Here is a 21,992-nt window from a genome sequence, read left to right as displayed (position 1 = left end):
AAGAAAATAAAAACACAAAACAGCTAAGCAAATAATCTATTTAATGTAAAAAGAATAAGTTACATATGTAGTTTAGTATTCACAAAAATATAAAAGTATTGTCCACTACAACTCCTTTGAACGTATTCGATACATTGGAGATGAATCTTAACGTGCTGAAGTAAATTCAGTTGGACTCTCATGAATCCATTGTTAAATCTCATGGAACAAACATTATTATTATGGAAAAGTAGGGCGTAGATTTATATTATTGTAACTCCATAATAGGCTCGCTAGTCAAGTATCGTGTTCACTGTTGGAGCATCAAGAAACAATCGTTAATTATCTAGCACATTGTTACATCGAAATTACGTTTTTGATCGACTTCAGTTATTTAGACAAAGAACACTCGAGGAACTGGATTTTCTTCACTAAAAGAAATAGAACAGATAGCTTATGTAGTTCTTAGTCTTTGGAATATGCAGGTGGCGGAACTCCATATCCGTGAGGATCCTGGTATGCTGGGTTATATTCTCCATGTAAGTGATTTGGATTTGGCAATGTTTGATACTGGCCAGATGAGGTTTGATATGGAGCAGATGGTGGCTGATACGAACCAGTAGAATTGGCTAAGATCGTAGTCTCTGTTACTTTAACTTGACGACGTCTTCTACAATAATATCCCGCTACGATGATAAGTATTGTGAAGATAATTACGCCAATCACCACACCGAAAATTTGTCCGCCTGTTAATCCTGTGAAATAATTAAAAAAAAAAGTCTGATTAAGAAAACATGTTCATAAATGCAATCCTAAAAATGTCTGCTACGTATTTTTAATTTGAAAAAAAAAAAACTTCTATAAATATGTTATGTACTAGATATTTGAAGAAAGTATATTTCCGTTATTTAGCTCAATTTTGCACGATGGAAAGGATAGTTTTTTTATGGATAAAAGTGCTTCATTGTTAAATGTTGTTAAGAATAAAAATGTATTGTATTGAACTTCTATTGTCCAAACTATTGTCATTTTGGAAGCATTGTTGGATATATCTCTTAAACTACAGTCAGTTACTTTTACAGCGTTATTGCTTTATTTTAACAATCGTGATGAGAAAAGCCTATAGAAAAACATATATTTTTCCGAACTCTTTAAATATTTAATCGTATATCGTATCGTATCATATATTAGATATAATTATATAATTTAATAATTAAATAGAATAAAAGCGTATTTCTAATTAAAAACAAAATAAGATTTTTTGTGTTTTTCCTCCATGAACATTCACAATAGGTGCTTTACCTACAAATTAAAAAAAAAAAATCTCATTTATGAATAATTTTTTTTCTTTATTTTCTTTATTTTCGCTTTTGATTTACTTTATGTAATCAGATACATTTAAAAATAAATAAAAATGAATTTAAAATTAAATAAAAATAATGTAAAACTTTGAAAAAGAAATTAAAAATAACTTATAATTGAATTTTTAACTCCACTAAAATTATTAAATAAACTTAAATTTAAAATTATTAAGCACGTTTAAATTTAAAATTATAATTAAATTAAAATTACATCACATTAAATTAAAATTACATCACATTAAATTAAAATTACATCACATTAAATTAAAATTAAATTTTAAATTAAAATTTAATTAATTTTATTTTTAATAATCAAGCATGTCCATACATACAAAATATGATTAATTTTTATTAGGTTAGAATATATTTTTCGTGTGAACTAAAAGAAATCCTTGATATTGAAATACTACTTACCGCAGTCCTCGTCAGAATTGTCTCCGCAGTTATTGTGGCCGTCACATATTAGCTCACTCCAAATACATCTTCCATTCATACACCGAAATCTGTCTTTAGTAAGACAGGCTGTTTCTGAATAACGAGATCAAGAAATACAACTATAAATCACACAACTTTTATTTAGGTAAACTTTTAATTTAAAAAAAAAAAAATAATAATATACCGTAATACAGAGTTATAAAGTAAGTTACGGTGTTTCGAAGTGTCATCGCCACAGCCAAATGTTGCTTCATCTGGTGGGTGAGATTCACATTAAAAAAAAATAAGTGATTTTTTTTTCATTTTTTTTTTCAAAGTTTTATGTAAACTGTAGCTGTTAGAAAACGGTAGTGTGCTAAGACATCAGTCCATATTTGCTTATCCTTATTAAAAATCATTAGTATTTTTAAGACCAATAAAAATTATCAAAATTACTTACGGTATTGATAAGCTGTAGCAATAAGAACAAATCCTTCGTGTCTACTAGAACCCGATCGTGCTTGATATATGAATTTGAAGCTACCGGAGGAAGCAAATGATCGTACTTCATCAGAATAACTAATGTACCCGCATAAAGAAACTCGAAAGGGATTTAACATCTATGGAATAAAAGGGCATAGAATAAAAACCTCAAATATATTACACTGTTAAAATTTAAACATAAGTATATATTCGCTAAATGGTACGATATGGTGCGATTTGTACATAGTGGTATTTATTGTGTATGCCACACAAGAAAGCAAAAATAATGATAAACAAACCAAGATTCACTTTCTAATTCAAATAATATTGCAAAATGTAGTATTCGAAATCATTTTAGGAGAATCATAAAAAATTCATTAGCATTAGTCAAATTTCTGAAATTTGAATTTTTTTTCTAAGAATATTGTAAAAATATATTCCTATATTTTAATTTCCACTATTTTATATCATTCATCATTCAAATTTTTAAGAGCAGAATATTTGATAATTCCTCGAAAGAACGAGTAACCAATCAATTATAACTGATATAATCGCAGTGGAACTTGGAACTTCTTTGGGAGATGGACCGAGTCCTTGACTCTTCATCTCTTCATCTGATTTTAGCTTGTGTATGAGGGGATTATTGTGGGTAATTTAAGCTCTCATTGTGAGCATCGAAAGCTATATTAGCTTTCTCTTGCGATGGCGGATTTCGGTTTTTTATATTTGAAACGATCTGAGGGTTTGTAGTTAGTTCACTGCCTGTTGAATTAGTTGATTTGGGTGATTATCTTGGATTGTGAAGAATTTTTCTGCCATGTAGGTCTTGATATCTGGAAGGTTGGCTTCTTGGTGTAACTGGAGGTTTCTGATGAACCAAGGGGCATTAAATGCCATTCTTGGGCATTTTCTGGATCGTTTGTAATCTGTGGATGTTCTGTTTAGACATGTGTCCCCAAGTTGGTGAGGCGTAAGTTATCTGAGGTCTTGTCACTGATTTGTAGAGGAGAAGTTTATGTTTAGGAAGCTGTTCCTATTCACAAGTGGATATAGCTGTGTAATAGTTTCTCTTGCTTTAGTGAAGATACCGTTTATGTGTCTTGAAATTTAGGCGTTTATCCAGATGAACTCCTTGGTACTTGGTAGAGTTGTGCCAAGGGATGACTTTTCCAAACATTTGTATGCTTGAGTTCGGTTCTGCTTAACATCTGGTGAAAAGTACTGCAGAGCTTTTTCCTGGGTTGATTGCAATACGCCATTTTTGTACCAATTCTCTAATTCGTGGACTGCTCTCTGCAGCTTGTTTGAGGCTAGATGTGGACTGAGGGATCTGGCTATGATAATTGCGTCATCGGCATAGAGAGCGGTGATGGATGGGGACAACTTGGGAAGATCCTGCTATGTATATGGAGAAGAGTAGAGGGCACAGCAGAGAGCCTTGAGGGACTCCAGCCGTGACTCTCCTCTCTGTGGATCTGATTGAGTTTTATTTTAAATTTTCTGTTATTCAGATATGGTTTGATAAGTAGAACTAGTGGTAATGGGATTCCAACTTAGTGTAGATTAATTAAAAATTACACCACAATGCCATATTCTATCAAATGCTTGTGTTATGTCCAAGAAGACTGCGCCAGAATGTTGGTGCTATTCAAACTCTTGTGTGATGTATTCAAAGACTCTGTAAATTTGAAGCGTTGTGGAGTGATAGTTCCTAAAGCCGAATTACTTGTCATGTAGGAAATGGTTGATATCTGTTGCCTCTTGAATCCGTGCGAGTATAGCGCGTTCGGCTATCTTGCCTACACATGATAGAAGGCTGATCGGTCTATAATTTTGAGGAAATTGTGTATTTTTTACAGATTTTGGAATTAGGGAGCTTTCATCCCTCTGGAAAATAATTTAGCCGAAGGATGGCATTAGTGATAGCTACCAGATGCATAAACCCCTTCACGGGAGAGTAGCTTGAGCGCCTTATTCGTTATTCCATCCGGACCTGGAGCCTTTTTTGTTGTTTAGTTTTCCTATGATCTCATATATTTCTGTTGTTGACACTGATTTGTTGTTGGAATAAAATGAGGCGATTTGAGTAATTTTTACGCACTTGTGTGTGGAATTTTCTTATGAAGTTTATATCGGTATAATTGGGACTGCATTGTCTTTCTAAACTGTCTGCAAATCCTTCTGCATTTTCGTCATCATTGTAGGCACTCCATATTCATCTTGGATTGGAGGAAGTGTGTAAAGCTTCGAACAAAGTGATCTGATCATTCTTCATAATGACTGATTCTCTGTGTTTAGGTGATGTATTTTGCTATTCCAAAAGTTGGTTTCGGTGGTCCTTTAGAGCATACCGAACCCGGTTTGTTGCTCTGTTAACTGCCTGCTTATCTGCGGGATCCGCTGTTCTGAGATAGTGTCTTCTTAATCTGTTTTTCTCACGGATAAGACGTTTTATGTCTTCTGGGTTTATTTGGTGGTGCACACTTGGTTATATTAGTTACCTGTGATATTGCTGTTAGTATTTGCTTTTCAAAGGTTTTCACTGCCTTTTCTATATCTTCAGTAGATGTTATATGTGGAACTGGGCCAATGTTATCTTGGAAAGCCGAGAGTAGTTGTTTCCAGTTTATAAAGTTGGTGGTGTTTTCCGTTAGATCTTGTATGGCGCCTAATTGTAATATGATGGGTTGTGATCAGAACTTAAGTTGTTAACTGCTTGTATTTGACAGCTGTGCGCAATGTCTTTTAGTATTGCTATATCAAGTACAACTGGACGGCAGGTTGCTCCGTAGTGTGCGGGTTCTGTGGGTCTTATTATTGTCATGTTTATTGTAGTGGTATATGAATTCAGTAGTCTGAATTTGATATTTGAGTTTCTGCTGTTTATGTGTAATGTTTGGCATTAAAGTCGCCAGCTACGATTACTGCTCTACTTGTGTTTAGTATTTCATCCAGATCTGAATCTAGGAGTTTTTTATTTTGGGGGTTGTAGGCTGCGAATATCCTGATACTGCTTGTGTTTTTCATATGTGCTTCTATTCCTGTGGTTTCCGTGTGCTCTGATTGGGGTTCGGCTATTGTATTATGCTTTATGTTTCTTTTGAGAAAGATGGCGGTGCCTCCTTCTCTTGAATAGGATCTGTCTGTACGGTAAGTGCTACGATTGTTGATTCTGACCTTGTCACTTGTACGAAGGTGTGATTCATTTATAAGGATGATGTCTGGTTGGGTTTCTGCTGCAAACTCCTGTAGTTCCTGTATCTTGTTGGATGTTCCGTTCGCGTTCCAGCTGACAATCTGTAATGATTTAGGTTTTCTATTAGCCTTATCCATTAAGGATTTCAACAAGCAGTGATTGTGTGTGTCTTAAGATGATATTCTTGGCTTCTTGAGTTGGGTTGGTTTGCAGGAGTTCAGCAAGCATTTCTCCTATGTGGATTGTTATGTTCTGTAGGATAGGTTTGTTGGTTTGCTGTGACTGGTTTGGTTGTGGCTTTGGGTGTTTTAGGTAGGTTGGTCTTGTTACTTCAGCATACATCCTTCCGTCCGTTGTGGAGACTGTAGTTTGATGGGAGGATGTGCGTTCTTGTATAGGTTTGCTGGTTTGGAGTTGTGTCTTTTGGTTTTGAGGAAATGCTATGCAGCTCCCATAGTTTGAGGGGTGTGGGCCGCCGCAATTTGCACACTTTGTTGGTTAGGTGCGGGTTTTTGGCATTCGTTTGTTTTAGCACATCGGTAATCTGCTTTGCAGCAGCGTTAAGAGTGGTCAAACTTTTGACAGCGATGACATTGTGGTTGTTGTTTGTTTATGTTTTAGCGATTCAGTCTTTATGACTAAATCACAAATAGTTTGAAGATCGTATATGTGTTTTTGATATTTGCTAATCTCTACCAATATTAGAGGATATGGGGTTTTATCAGCTCTACGCATACGGCTGACTTTTGTAGGTCTGAAGCCTTTGTTTTGGAGATCTGCTTGTACTTCTGTTGTAATTAATTCTGTTACCCCTCTGAGCACAACTTTATTATCCAGTAATTTGGTTAGCTGTCTGTAATCAGTGAAGTGTTAGGTTGGATGCGAATTCCTCCTTCTGTGTTGGTGGCTTTCGTAAATGATATTTCGAGAGTTCGGAGTGAAGGGACAACTGATGGTTTTCAGTTGTCACTTCACTCCAATGGTTTTCATCCCTTAGGATGACTGGGGGGGGGATTCTTTCTTTTGGGTTTGTATTAATATCATTTGTATTAATACTGTCTTCGGTGATTCTCTAGTAACGGAAATTTTCCTTTTTTTAGTTTTAACGGTTTGGAATTCTTCCTCTGTGTCAGCTGCATCCAATATATGGTGGGCATTGTTTTGGGATATTGCCGCATCCTCAGGGTCTAGTGACTGCCCCGAGCTTCGCAGACCGATTTCCAATGTCGTCACGTTTTCCAGACTGTCGTCTGTGACAATTGTGGGAGGAAACGTGTCATAGAGGTTTACTTTTCCCTGCTACCTACTACTAGGCACCTCACCCAAGCGGATAAATTCCCGATAAACGTCCTCAAATTTTGTCTCGTCTATCAGTTTGTCCATTTCTATGTCTATCAATTATCAAAACTTAAAGTGTGAAAAGCTGTCCCCTAGAACCCAAATGTAAAATCCCGTAGATGAAATCGATGATCTACCACCAAATAGTTCGGCCTGGTTGGATAGCGTATCCGCTCTCCAGCCAAAGGGCTTCGGGTTCGAATCCCGCAGTGGGCATGGATGTTTGTGATTGTCTGTGGAAATACCAGTGGCGGTAGATGGCGTTGGTGCAGTTGTGAATGAATGGTGGAGACGGAGTTGTAGACCTGGTGCCATCCCTCGATGAGGCCTTGGAATTCCTGAAGGTGTCAAATAATAATAATAATAATGGTAGTTTTTTTGGGGGGGAGGGGGTAGATGGACTGAATCCTTCGCTCTTTATCCCGTCATCTGATTGAGAAAATCAATGAATGGAGTATTATTATTGAGCTATATAAGCTCTGATCATGGCAGGAGGGTAATAGTAATAACCAAGCCTCAGTTAAAACTTCATTGACCACAGCATTGCCATCCATTACCCTCCATGGGTACCCATTTTGGTTGCCTTGTACGATATGCATGGGCTGCAGTGGAATTAATAAGTAAAGCGACCTCTAAAAATTAAGACGATCCCCGGACCACTTCCTATAAGTAGCCGAAAGACTGTCCAACTCAGCATTGGTTCCACTCAGTGACGGGCTTCTCCACTAAGCGGAACCGCTCATATTCCAGGTAAAAGCATCGACCGACAAGGCCCCTCACGGGCCACGCCCTCCCCAGAGACGCAAAATGCTCTGTCAGGCAACCCCTCCCCCACGAGCAAAATTCCGGAAGAAACCCGAGAGAGCGAAACTCTCGAAACTTTGCGTGTATTTTAGTCGCCTCTTACGACATGCGTGGGCTGCAGTGGAGCTATTCCTATCCCAGCCACCACACGGGGATATAATCTAATCGTAGTCTGTTTCGAAGATTTATATTAATATACAGTATCTTAAATAACTATTTGTGTCTCCACCTTTTTTTTTGTTCAATTATAGATTAATAAAAAAAAGTCTACATTTTTCTTTCAAAAATTATAAATATAAATTGTTTAAATGTATTATATTAAAAATTTTAGAATTATTTAATTTTTTAAAGAATTATGCGCGGTATCCTATGTGTGTCTATCCTGTTGTCTTTCTATGAACAGATATTCGTATTTGATATGTGTAGTTAGCAATTTGATCGAGAATGTTTAAAATACATTTACATAATGAATAAATATTCAGGTGTAACTTGCTTAACACATTATTTTATATTTTTAAGAAATAAAAAATTGTAAATATTTTGCGTGCGTTATTTTTATTAAAATTTCTTTCACGAAAATTTGGACATCTATAAAAATTAACAAGAAAGCTTCCATAAATGTAATGAATTAGAGACTTATATGGAACTTTTTAAGGCACTTCATACCTCCAGTAAGCAGACGGGTGGTCTGACACTGAACAATGAAATGCATATTCTATGCAACTATATTTCACAAGCATCCGTGTTAACGGTGGGATGAGAATCCCAGTTGGATTAGAGCACCGAAATGCTATCCATTTAATTGAACATGTTGCTATAATTGAATATATTATCATTTAACTGAACATAACAACTAAACATATTGTTTTAGTATTGAAATCAGGAGAATTAACTGGCCAAGGGGACACTTGGAATGCTTGGATATGCTGTTCGAACCATATGTGGGCTTTCGAACAGTGGGTGCTATTTTATTAGAAGGGTCTGAGCTCGTCGGATCACACTGTCACCACGCAGGGCAATACCTGGTTGGAAACAATCTCCAGGTAACAACAGGCCATTCAGTGGGGGACGAGAGGGTACAGGTAATGCCCATGAGAACAGTCCTCATAGTAAGATGACTCCACCTGTTTGTTTCCGGCCAATCGTGCAGCCTGGTGGGTGTATTCTTGGCCTGATTGCGGAATGAAAATCCTGTAGGAAAATCCTCCAACTTCCATATGAGATCAGCTAATTCACCTTGAACAGCTCCCCGTTATTCTTCAATGAATGAGCGCTTTGTTTATTGGAGTTACTGTTCTAGACCGTAGTCATGCTTTAACGATCAGATTTCTTGTTGAAATTATAGCTTAAAGAATTAGACTATGAAAGAGAAAAGGGGTCCTGGTCTGACCTTGAAGAAGTCAAGTTCATCTTCTGCCTGAATTGAACAATTAAGTTCATTTATTTTTATTATTATTTGTAATATATGCTTTTTCTCACAAATATGTTCATTGATTCACAAATATGACATTATCTCATTCGATAATGGATATTTTTACTGTGCTTTATTCTATAATTCTATATTTTGACCAAATTTAAACTTTTAGTTGAAGATTTAATCACATTTAACAGAAGATTCTAACTGCTGTTAATCATATGTTTTTAATTATTAATCTTTTTTGTGGCTTATTTAACAGCTGATTGCCCTGTTTGTTTGCTGTTATGTAATTCCTGTGATTTTATTCTTAACTGGAAACGCTTTAATCCATTCTAGACCAAATGGAATAGTCCTTACTGGACCAATGTATTCGGGGAATACTTTTGATAATCTTTCCCAAGCTATGAAGGAGTGAGTGAGTGGGAAATAATTATTCTTGATTGCCTAATTTGAGTAACATAGGGCTGTGATCCGAGGATAGCTCATTCAATGTTTGTAACTGGTGTCGGTATTTGACGTTCTGTAGGATAGCAATATCTAAAACGTCTGAGTTTCCAAGAGGACCGTGATGAGTAGACTCAGTGGGACCAGCCACAACAATGCAGTTTGACCCTGTGTTTATATAGTATGCGACCTGTGGGATCTGAAGTTTTATTGGTTGTGTTGCTATTCTTAGCTGGATGTTTAGAGTTCAGATCCCCAGCGATGATGATTGATTCCCTGATGGTTAGAATGGCGTATAAATCAGCCAACAGTAAAGTTTGGGTTGGTGAGTTGAAAGCAGCATAGATTTTGAGCTTACCAGCTGTGTTGGTATACACTTCAATGCCTGTAATCTCTAAATTTGTGGTCGAAGGGTCCAAGCGACAATTAAAAGGGAGTTTGGAAGAAATTTATTTTTAATCATTAAGTGCGGTCAGGATAGAGTGTTTCTTGAAGAATAGTTTTGGTAGAGGTTAGCGATGGGCTTGATTCACTGAAATCTTGAAGGTAGCTAGAGAGGCAGCAGTAATAACAACAATCACGTTAGGATGTGTTTGATCCTGGCATGTTGTTTTCTTGGGACGTGCTGCATTTTTCTTCAACTGATATGTATCTTCTTGATTTTTGATATTGTTAGAGTCTGGGAGTAATTCAGCTTCCTTTAATTGCGTGTGAGGTTGAGAGGAAGTCTGATTATTTCTCACTATCACTCTGTTTTTAGGATAGAAGCTACATCCTTTTACAGGAATGAGAGCCTTTTGCAGTTGGCACATCTGTCTGGTATGATTCTAGGCTTCGAATCGATGTTACTAGCGTGGTTTTCTTCACATTTCAAACACCTGTATTCTGCTCTACGTCTGTGGCACCACCTTGCTGATATTCTTCTTCTTAATGGTTCAGGCGTTATCCTGATCCAACAGATCGATGTTAATTCATAAATATTTTTGTGTGAGTTGGTAATTTCCACCATGACTAGTGGCATCAGTCTCTTGTCAGCTCTAAACATTCTGACCACTTTGACTGGAGGCAAACCGTGATAGCTGATATCCTTCGCTATCTCTTCAATGGTTATATCCTCAGTAACTCCTTTCGCTACTATCTTTAGGTTTATTTTTTAGAACTGAGGAAGAATGTGTGGTATGTACGTTGAGGTTGTCCATTACTTTGTTTCTTTCGCAGGCTGAATCTTTATGTCCTCTTCTACATTTTTGCCCATGAGTAGGCAATATATAGATCCTTCATAATTGACATAAGCGACGTCCATTTGCTTTTGTCTCGTAGGATGATTGAAGGCACCTTCTCTTTAACAGTATTTGAAGTATCTGTATTAGGATTGTCATCTTCCATTTTAACATTTCTGCGTGAAAAAAAAAATTCTGCGTTTTTTTGTTTATTTTTTTCGCGCATGTAATTCTTGGAATTCTTTAGGTGGCGAACACCAAGCCCATCTGTTTTCCCTTCTGCTCCCATGTCATTCATCTTCACTACACTGAATATACGTTTAAATAACTTGGCCACACGACTTTAGATTTTTTTAATGGTTTTTGAAGCAGATTGAGTACTAGATTTTTGTCCAACTTTTGGATTACGTCGACTGTATCAAGACTTAAAATAATTTAAATAATCTACTTACTTGTTGAACAGCTACTACTTTTTACAAAAACGAAAGTTAAGAATCGAGTCACTTGAAGAACATAAAATAAAGTATTTTACAGGATACGTTTATGACTATTCGCAACAATGCGCGAATCAAATCACTATTCTGCATTGTATATATAAGGATATAAGGACTAGCTTAAAGGGGCGAAGCAAGAATGCTTTTCATCTTCCGCGTTATCTGTAGAGGACAGTGTAGGAATAAAGTTTTATTGAGCTATTAAAGCTCTGATCATGGCAGGAGGGTAACAGCAATAGTCAAGCCTCAGTTAGAACTTCATTGGCTACAGCATTGCCATCCATTTCCCTCCAAGGGTATTAATCACCGCATCTCACGGTAGATTCTTTCTGCATTGTTCTTAAAAGAACTGGGCGATGGACTGAGTTGACTCTTCATCCCGTCATCTGAATGTAGAAAATCTGTGTAGATTTTGTAGAAATCTTGGTGCTATTGAGCTAAATGCTCTAGTCATGGCTGGGTAACGGCAATAGCCGAGCCTCAGTTAAAACTTCATTGGCTACAGCATTGCCATTTGTTACCCCAAATGTCCTAAAAAAGACTTCTAATTTTTCGCTATCTCCTCTGCGAACTTTACTGCATTGTTCTTAAAAGAACTGGGCGATGGACTGAGTCCTTGACTCTTTATCCCGCCATCTGAATGACGAAAATCTGTGTGGATGGAGTATTATTGAGCTAAAAAGCTCTAGTCATGGCTGGGTAACGGCAATAGTCGAGGCTCAGTTAAAACTTCATTGGCTACAGCATTGCCATTTGTTACCTTGGAAGTCCTAAAAAGGACTTTTGGCTTGCTTTTGCTTCAATTTCTTTTCTGCATTGTCCTTATAGTCCTTATAAGGACTGGCTTAAAGGGGCGAAGCAAGAATGCTTTTCATCTTCCCCGTTATCTGTAGAGGACAGGAGAATAACAGCAGTAGCCGAGCCTCAGTTAGAACTTCATTGGCTACAGCATTGCCATCCATTACCATCCAAGGGTATTAATCACCGCATCTCACGGTCGATTAATTATATCAAGTTCATACCACTCTTCTGCAATGTAGTCCTTAAAAGGACTGGCTTAAAGGTGCGAAGCAAGAATGCTTTTCATCTTCCCAGTTATCTGTAGAGGACAGTATATGTATAAAATGTTATTGAGCTATTAAAGCTGTGATCATGGCAGGAGGGTAATAGCAATAGCCAAGTCTCAGTTAGAACTTCATTGGCTACAGCATTACCCTCCAAGGGTATTGGATTGAATAAATCAATCACCGCATTTTCCGGTCGACTGATTCATCCGCGCCTTCTCCTGGCTCCCTTCTGCATTATCCTTATAAGAAATGGTTTAAAGGAGCGAATCAAGAATGTTTTTCATATTCCCCGTTATCTGTATAGGACAGTGTAGCGATAAGGTGTTATTTAGCTATTAAAGCTCTGATCATGGCAGGAGGGTAATAGCAATAGCCAAGCCTCAGTTAGAACTTCATTGGCTACAGCATTGCTATCCATTACCCTCCAAGGGTATTAATCACCGAATCTCACGGTCGATTTTCCTGTTATTCTGCATTGTTCTTAAAAGAATTGGGCGATGGACTGAGTCCTTGACTCTTTATCCCGTCATCTGAATAAAGATCATCTGTGTGGATGGAGTGTTATTGAGTTAAAAAGCTCTAGTCATGGCTGGGTAACGGCAATAGCCGAGCCTCAGTTAAAACTTCATTGGCTACAGCATTGCCATTTGTTACCCTGGAAGTCCTAAAAAGGACTTTTGGCTTGTCTTGAATCTCCAACAAACCAATCTCATCTGCTCTGCATTGTAATGGGCAAAAGGTATGATTATATTTTTAAAATGTTAGCAATAAAAGAGTGTATTATGAAATTTTATTATTATTATTCAAATATCTTAATAATTTCTTATCATTTTAAATAAACAGCGCATTAATTATATAATATTATTTTATATTATTTTATTGAGTTAAAATATAAATGAAAAATTTTATTTTAAAATTTAATATATATCTACAATATTTTTAAATATATTGTGATACCATTGTACGTTACTTATACCTAGGATATTCTACGTACTAAATGGAATGATATCGCAATAGTTATGCTTCATTCAAAATAAATAAACGCGTTTATAAACTTACTGTTAACTTGTCTTGACAATGCGAGTCAAAATCGATTTTTCTAATGGCGACAACCATCCCATAATTCCAAGGAGGATTAAGAATAATGGAGCAGTTTAAACCACCTGAATATCCAAATGAACGCCGAGGTTTTATTATGGCTGTTGAGTTTTTTCCAATATATCCGAAGTTGTAGATTATTGGTGGGAAAACTCCACGGTTACAACTGTCTTCAATATATACTGAATATTGAAAAGAAAACAAAACGAATATTACTAATTAATAAATTATATTTTTTAAACACAGAAGTAATATTATTCTGTGATATTCAGCGTATTGTAGAATTGTGTTGGAATCACAAACACGAATTTAAGGCCTATAAATATTAGGATAAATATAAATTATTGCTAGCTCTAATTAACAAAGACAATTTTTTTTTGCATTTTAAAATTAAGACTCCAAAGGTAAAATAGTTTTTACTGGGGGATTGTATTTTGTTGATACTATGGCAGTCAACTCAAGTTTACTTTACCAACAATTGCTGAAGTTAACTTGTGTGTAGATAACGAAATTCTTATGGGCTTGCCAGTTAACTTAACCTCCGTGCTCTTCCAAAGATGGGCATTAAACTCAAAATGCTTGCTCTGTTAGAAGAGATTGTGATGTCCGAGATAAAGAAGTAAGGGTAGAGTTGCATCTAAGGCTATAAGGCCAGTGTATTTATGTCAGTTAACTGCTTGTGTACTTCCGGCTGGTTTTCCTGTTTTAACACTTTCATTGCCAAGCTGAAAATTGGAATTTCGTGTGGTGGCCAAATTTTTTTTATTTTTTTATTTAGTTAGCGACGTCAACGCGATAACGCGTGATCGGCCGTTCGGTGAGAACTCGCATTGCGCGATATCGCGTGATTGGCAATGAACGTGTTAAGGAGTCAAAATCCATAATTTGTTTCTTCTAGTCCTAGATGGATATTTGACCCCAGACTTTTTTCTAACTAAACGACATCGTCGATACTGTTTTTGAGTTATGGACTAAGGATTGTGTCAGTAGAAATATGCTTGAAGAATTGAGTGCTGCTATTCGGATCAGGTCATGCTGGAATACGATTTTTGAATTGCATGACTTACAACGTTCTCCCTATCACTCTCGCGGGGTTTCGTGAGAAAAAAAAATCAGGAAATGGTTAGCAACATACCAATTCCTCCCTACTTCGACAAATAATAGACACACCAAGAATAATGCAGAAGAATAATCAGATTTCTAGCAAAATATCAGTCTTTTTTTATTGCACGAAAAATAAAATATGAAAATAAGATAAATACAATTATGAGAAAATAATTTTTGCTATTCTTTCGACTTTACGGTGCCAGAGAGGACCGTTCACCAGGGTTAAGGGGAAGATAATTTTAATAGCTTTGTTGTAAATTATCACATTTCAATCTTAACTTCCTTTCTGCAGAATTTAATTTACCGAGTAAAGTTTCAACTTTTCTCTTTTAAAATGTGATGCGACTAATATTCTACTAGAAATATTCTGCTGATCTACGTGTCAGCAAACGTACTTGCTGTCACAAACTATCTAACACAAGTTGTTCGTTTGTGATACCACAATCACTGATAATCCTGATTCCAGGAGCGACTCGTGCGTAGGCACTGCGGAACTTCGGCACCCCCAATTTTTCTCGATATATAAATATATTTATTAATTAATTTATATTTGCTTGTAATATTTAATTTATCATCAACAATCCTATACAATTCTCTTATTTTGTATAAAAAAACAATAAAAATCCATCTTGTAGCACTTAGGAGGGCGAAAGACGCTAGCAGTACTGGGTGTACCACAGTGTCATATTGCTACGCGCACAAACATATGCACGTCATACTGAGATACGAGCTATTAGTGTAATGCGGCACTGTCCGTCGCGCAGTTCCACTGTTGTTTATATACAGTTTGCGCCAGTAGTAAAGTGTTCGTAGTGCTTATCGTGTTTACTCCGTCTCTTTAAATATTTGGACATTACAATTAAAGACCTAACATTTGTTATAGTTTTTATTTTAGAACATTATTGGGGTTTATGATAACGATTTTATTTTTAAGTAATTTTGAATTATACCAAACTGTATAATTTTATCGATAATAAACAATATTTTTTCATGTTTAATTTTTTTATTTTTAATTTTTACCATAATTTTGATATTTTATCGAAACACGTATACACTGTACTTACAGTGTGTATGTATATTTCGAAAGTTGCAGCACTCCCATGATTTCAAGCCACGAGCCGCCACTGCCTGATTCAGTGCATTCGTAAAGCTTCTATATAATAACATAACGCTAACAATACTTCCTCTGAGTTACGTAAGTTTTATTAAGTGTCGATTTTTTTCCCCTTCTCGAAACCTCTTTCCATAAGCTAATATTTAATAATGTGGTTGATGTCTATGCCATTCTGTTTCTAGCAGGGATTTAAGATTATAGCAGTATCAAGTGCAATGACCTTCGTAATTTCACTGCTCCTATTTTCCTATAGTTTTAAATTCTCATTCTATCTTCTTTGCATCACTGAAGTTCAAAAATGAATGAAAACGATTTTTTATCCTATTTATTGAAATCTTTGTCTTATTAAACTGGGAGCGCCTTCTTAGTGCAATTTCAAAGAATGATACGATATTTTCAATTCTTGTGTTCGAATCCTAGATAGATTAAAATCCGGATGAGTTATATTATCTGGTACGGAAATGACAGGACGTTCTTCCCAGAAACGTTTCCCCTCCTCCTCTTTCTTCGAAACAGGTACGTTGCAGAATATATACAATTAACAGATATATTAGTCTTGTAGCTCTCATCCTAACCAGCGAAACTAAATCTCCAAAACTGGAAAAAGAGAATCCAGTTAAAATAATAATATTTTTGATCTGTTCATTGTTAGAAGAATAGAATTATTCTACACTCAACGTCATTTTACCACAGTGTTAGAACCTGAGTTCCTCTTAAGACAAAAATTTACAGAGCATTGCTTTCAATTTCAATTGATTTCCATAGAGATGATGTAAAACAATTTTACTTACTTTCATTGTATCTGCTACATTCACACCTGTAGCACAGAATTACAAAGGAAAAACACAGAAAGGAAGTCCATCTGACGACCGATGCCATAATAAAATCCTTCACAAAAATAGTGGAATTAGTCGATTATAAAAATCACAAAAAAAACACGCAAACACTTCTCTTATTGAGTGCTGTGAATAAAATAGAAATATCACCTGGACTTCACCCTTATTTTCGAACTGAATCTAATCGCACTCAGTTGCAACTACACTAAATCCAGTACGTAGTGTAGCGCAGTTGCAACAACAGACAGAGATAAAGTGGATGATAAAATTGTTGAGGCCTGTGAAAAAAATTGGGTTTTATTAGGAAAATTACAGCACGGATGAGATCAACCTTTACTCAAGCGCGAATATGTTCATCGATTTACTGGATATTTTAATGTTCCATCAATTCTGGAACATTTAAGGCTAACTCTAAAAACAGTTCGTGTTTTTGCTTATTTACCCTTTGGATATATACTGCCTTCTTATTATTCTAATGAATAAATTTCTGTTGGAACATTTCGTAAGTGAGAATGAGAATGAAAATGAGAATAATATGATATTAAAATCAGATATTTAGAGTTAGAATGTATCGCAACACTTAAAGATAATTAATTCAACGTTATATATTAAAACGCTCACAGCGCCATCTGTTGATCACGTAAGGAACTGTATTACATATATTTATTTGTGGAATACAAATATCATATCGACTATCAAATGAAACTAAAGCACACCAACATGAATAGAGTGCAATTCTGGAAATTAATTTTCCTGATAACGTTCATACCCTCCGAATAACATCATTTCAAAGAATTTCCTTGGAATCATAGTACGTCACGATCAAAGTTAAAAGAATTACATCATTTCAGTGATGATTAGCAAATATGGTGAATTTTCCTTTAGAAACAGTGGGATAGTTGCCGTGACCCCCCCCTCGAAATATGATGATTGGATAGAACTTGGTGAAGCCAATGAAAGCACTGGGGGGGGGCGCTAACAACTGCATAGAAAGCCGTCGTGTATAAATGTGAGAGCCACCTATAAAAGTTTTTGGGGAGCGGAAAAGGTGATTATCACTACTTAAGATTGGTTTGTAATCGGAGACACAGCCCTGTCTTATTGCTTAGAAGACGGTTCCTACTTGATTTCCTACTTCACTCCCTCTTATTATTTGATAATGTTATGATTACCTGTCATGATTGGTTTCTCCTTCTTGTGTTGACTTGCACTTCTAGCTTATCCTGGCCTAGACATGTGACATCGAATCAAACACACCTTCTTCCGTCTCTCCCCATCTAGCTCTCTTCTTTAGAATAGAAGAATTCAGGCCATCTACGTCATATTTTTCCCAAATGAATACAATCCCCAGCCTTTCGAGAAACTTGTCAATAGATAAATTCTTTCTTTTTTCTAAACCATTTGCCCACACAATCAGCACTGTTATATTACAGATTTTGTGACCTCCTGTGTGTGTGTGGGGGGGGAGTGTAAATATAAAATTTGGATGAAAGAGGATTGCTGATTTGTAGTACTAAGTAACTTTTATACTTGGAGGTGTATAAAAGTAACTTTTATACACCTCCATATCTTGGGTTTCTATAATCCAGATTTCCGATTTTTATCATCCTCCTAGATCACGTTTCAGTCCGAAATCAGATTCAAATCTAACCTATTTCTCAGACTCCTAGCAAACAGGCTGCATTCAGGCCACTTGTAATGGCCACGCTATGATCTTCTCTCATAATATTCGTTGCTTGACTTCACTTCATGTTTTCACATAGGTTTGCTCTATTTAACGGTGAAAAATCTAAGTTACCTGCGAAAAGAAAACCTTCCTCCCACTTCTGTATGAGCTCTGCCAATTCATATCAGGTTAATAATGCCATTTTGTTCTCAAGAGATGCTATTCACGTCAGCATTGAGAAAACCATGTATTTTTCTAACCAACCGGCTGTCGCTTTATCCATTGGACAGCACTGTGAAGGACCCCACTCATTCTTAAGAAACATCTTACTTTTTATTTGTGGAAATACTCCTCGATTCTGCCACGCATGTCATATACTATGTTTGCCCATAGTATCCGAATTTATGCGGTAATATCCACACCATAAAGGTTAGATAAGAAACAGTGTTTTACGAAGAGATAGCAGATGATATTTGTCCATGATAAAAGTAACGCTTCATTCCTATAGTAACCATAACAATCGAATAGTTTTTATTATTGTAAAACAAAATCTACATCAGCGACAGAATTCAAAAACAAAACATTTTTTTTAAGAAAGAACGGGAAGTAGATGCGTGTTAGCTTATGGATGGGATCATAGGGGTTTTAAAAAAAAAAAGAACACAAACTAAAGTAGGATTTTGATAACACAGTTTGATAACAAATATTAAACCTATATCAACACAGTGAGTCTAGGTTTAATATTTGAGTAATTTCTAGGATTTTAGACGTTATTTTTTTTATCCCTCGATTTACCACCATAGCAGTGACGGAATGAATTTAGTATTTTCCTAAACGGATCTGAGACGTAACTAATGACAAAATACGGAGAACCAGTGGCAAAGCGTATAGAGGAATACAGTTGTATGCTCTTCATGCATTATTGAAAAGAACAACAAAAGGTTTAATTCCCCCCCCCCAACAATATATCAGATTGAAATTAGTTCTTTCAGCTTCACCTGAATGACGCTTTAAACGCAATTGAAGATTTGCATATAGAGTTTGAATATAGATTCCAGTAGTCGACACTCCTTGGTCGACTGACTGAAGTTACCTAAACCGAATAGCAAGTTCTTAGTTAAGACAACCGCACGCAATAAATAAATAAAATAAATAAAAATTAAATTGAAAATAACACTAATTAATTAAGTCGTTTAATTCTTTTTCAAATTTTTGTATATGTAAAGAGATATTTCATAATAAATTTAACAACAACAACAAAAAAAAATCGTTAACATATTTTTATTTCCCAAATGAGGCCATTTAGCTCTCGCCAACTTTTGAAGACTAATGGGCAGCTAGCTTCCACCCTTCGCCAATCTTAGAATAGCCGGCCAAAGACTATTAATGATTTTAATTCACACTTGGAGAAGAGAGTACAATAGACAACTCCCGCCATCTCGTGGTCTCTAATCCTAACACTATATTATTATGATCTGAAATAGTGTGTTTTGTAGGCGATTTTCTAGAGTTTAGGGGATGAAAAAGCCTGAGTTTCTTGGAGGAAAAATGGACTCACCCCTGACAGAGTTCGACTAACTCTCAAACCGGTCATAAAAATGCGTAGAAAAGTTCCATAACAAAAGCATCTGTGGTATGCAGATAAACCACATAATAACTTTGTAATGAAAAATCTTTAGTCAGCCACTTAACTAATTTCGTGAAAAAAACTGTTTCACGTCATCAGGAGATACAGCGAATTAAAAAAAAAACTGCTGAGTAGATGCCACCATCAAGTGTCTACTTAGCACAAGTGCGCATTCCATTGTCAGTGTTTTTTTAAAAGACTAACAATGGATCACAATGGAATGAGCACAAGTGCGCATGTCATTGTGGTCATTAACTGTTTTGCAGTTTATTTATTTTATTCACGTTTATTTATTTTATTTCGTGAAAAAATGTTTTACATTTTTTCACGAAACTAATTTAGTGTATTGCCGTTTAATACTGGCATTTCGATTTCATTCATCAGGAAAAAGTTCCTCTAGTCTTTGACTAGAATCGAACTTCTACAATGGTCTCTCTTTGGGTTCCCTAGAGCTATGGATGGAAATGCCTTAAGTATAAAAATATTTTTTAACTTTCTATTATTTTTATTTCATATTATTTGGTTAAAATTTAGCATTACACTCATCACTCAGAAATTGTTCTTTGTAAATTAAACAAATTCCACTGAAAAATTAAGAAACATCATGTATTAGAACTTACAGAATACAGCATGAATCATGAATTATACATGATTCAAAATGTTTCTATAGCAATAAAACTCTTGCTCTGTTTTTGTTTCTTTGTAATTTTAAGTTGCAATCCTTCATATTTTTATCTGAAGGATTACATTTTGGTATGTAATCTTTATTGTCTCCAAATCTGTGCCTTAATAAAGACTTTTTGGCAACTTTTGGACTTCCAACAACAACTACAAAAAATAATACACACTGCTGTGCTAAGCTTAACAGTGCAGAGAATGGAATATCATGTTCTAGAAAATGCAATTTATATAAAGACATCGTCTTGATTTTTTTATTTATAAATGGATGCATTCTTTTATATCAACGAAACTTTCCGTTTTCCGAAGGAGAGTAGGTTAAAAGGAAAGTTTAGGTATAACCTACTTAAAAGCATGATTTCTAACAGGCTACCCATCGTTAGCTTAAGTAAAGGCTAAGACTTGCCAAATACGAATTCCATAGAACCATGCTTATTGAATGTTCTGCCTTTCTCTCGAATTACATTTGAAATCGAAGTATTTTTTTCCTGATTATTGCGTAATTGCAAAGCCTATTGTGTGTCAATGAATTCCCCATGTGCATTAAAAAAAGGCCTAAAATAGTGCTAATTCAAATTTTTGGTTATTTCTGAGAATAACAGGAATGTTTATTAGTGTTAACAATGTGATTACTACATACTGGGTGAAATCTAATTATTCAAAAAATCACAATGAAATTTACTTCATTCTATTTACGGAATTTTTAATTACTTCGAATTACACGGTTATTTCTAAGTTATTCCTGGCAACTTAAATAACTTCCTCGCCGTTTGTACACCTTGATTAACAGATCTCAGGACAGAATGCCACTGATAATTTCCAATTAAAAACATAGTCCTTATAAGGACTGGCTTAAAGGGGCGAAGCAAGAATGCTTTTCATCTTCCCCGTTATCTGTAGAGAACGGTGTAGGGATAAGGTGTTATTGAGCTATTAAAGCTCTGATCATGGCAAGAGGGTAACAGCAATAGCCGAGCCTCCTCAGTTAGAACTTCATTGGCTACAGCACTGCCATATGTTAAGGTAAAGCCGTCTTTAAAAATTCGGACGATCCCTAGGCCACTCAATCTTGGGCGAAAGACCGTCCATCTCAACGTTGGCCTTCCACCCACACACCACCACCGAGCAGAACCGTTAAATTATAAACATTATAATAAATAATATAGAGTCACATTTTGTATACCAAATAGTATTTTCTCTGAATAGTTTGCTCGCTAAAATTTAGTTGTATGATTCTTAATTATTGCATTATGCGTAATTACATGTGTTTATGAAACGAGTGTCTTAAATAAAAATGAATTTAATCCTGAAATGAGCATTGCATTGACATCCTTTTAACACAGTTTAACTGCCAAAGCATCATAATGATGACCTAATACTGTTCGCTATTAAGTAACTTGACTTCTTATATCTTTTAGTTTTACGATCCGTTCTCATTGATTGGTTACTTCATTAAAGATAATGCTGAATTTTATTTTGTACAGAAATTTTATTTTTGTCATATTTGTAATATGAAGAAACATTGTTCTTTCTTTTTTTAAATTGTGAAATGTAAAAGGTTATTAAGAGTTTCAATTTTAGAAACGAAGTTAGAATCATTTAGAAATCTTATAAAGTGAGAAATATAACATCGTTAGGCCGTGTACAGG

The 21,992-nt window shown here is 35.5% G+C and overlaps 1 protein-coding gene across 1 annotated transcript; it reads right to left on the bottom strand.

Annotated features, from left to right (window-relative positions):
- Positions 1 to 24: 24 nt before the first annotated feature.
- LOC150105547 (uncharacterized) lies at positions 25 to 16,556 on the bottom strand. The gene is made up of 5 exons (XM_090394885.1): positions 16,328 to 16,556; positions 13,277 to 13,497; positions 2,215 to 2,374; positions 1,755 to 1,868; positions 25 to 734 (listed from the first exon to the last, which is right to left on the bottom strand). The coding sequence occupies exons 1-5, from the start codon at positions 16,413 to 16,415 to the stop codon at positions 445 to 447; spliced, it is 873 nt and encodes a 290-aa protein (XP_090251011.1). The 5' UTR covers positions 16,416 to 16,556; the 3' UTR covers positions 25 to 444.
- Positions 16,557 to 21,992: the final 5,436 nt, after the last annotated feature.

This window comes from Typopeltis vanoorti, chromosome 6 (genome assembly GCF_054136105.1).
Source record: "Typopeltis vanoorti isolate ZY-2024b chromosome 6, IOZ_Tvanoo_1.0, whole genome shotgun sequence".
In the NCBI taxonomy this organism is placed as follows: domain Eukaryota; kingdom Metazoa; phylum Arthropoda; class Arachnida; order Uropygi; family Thelyphonidae; genus Typopeltis; species Typopeltis vanoorti.
Note: the sequence above shows the minus strand (reverse complement) of the source record. Positions and strands in the feature narration are given on the sequence as shown.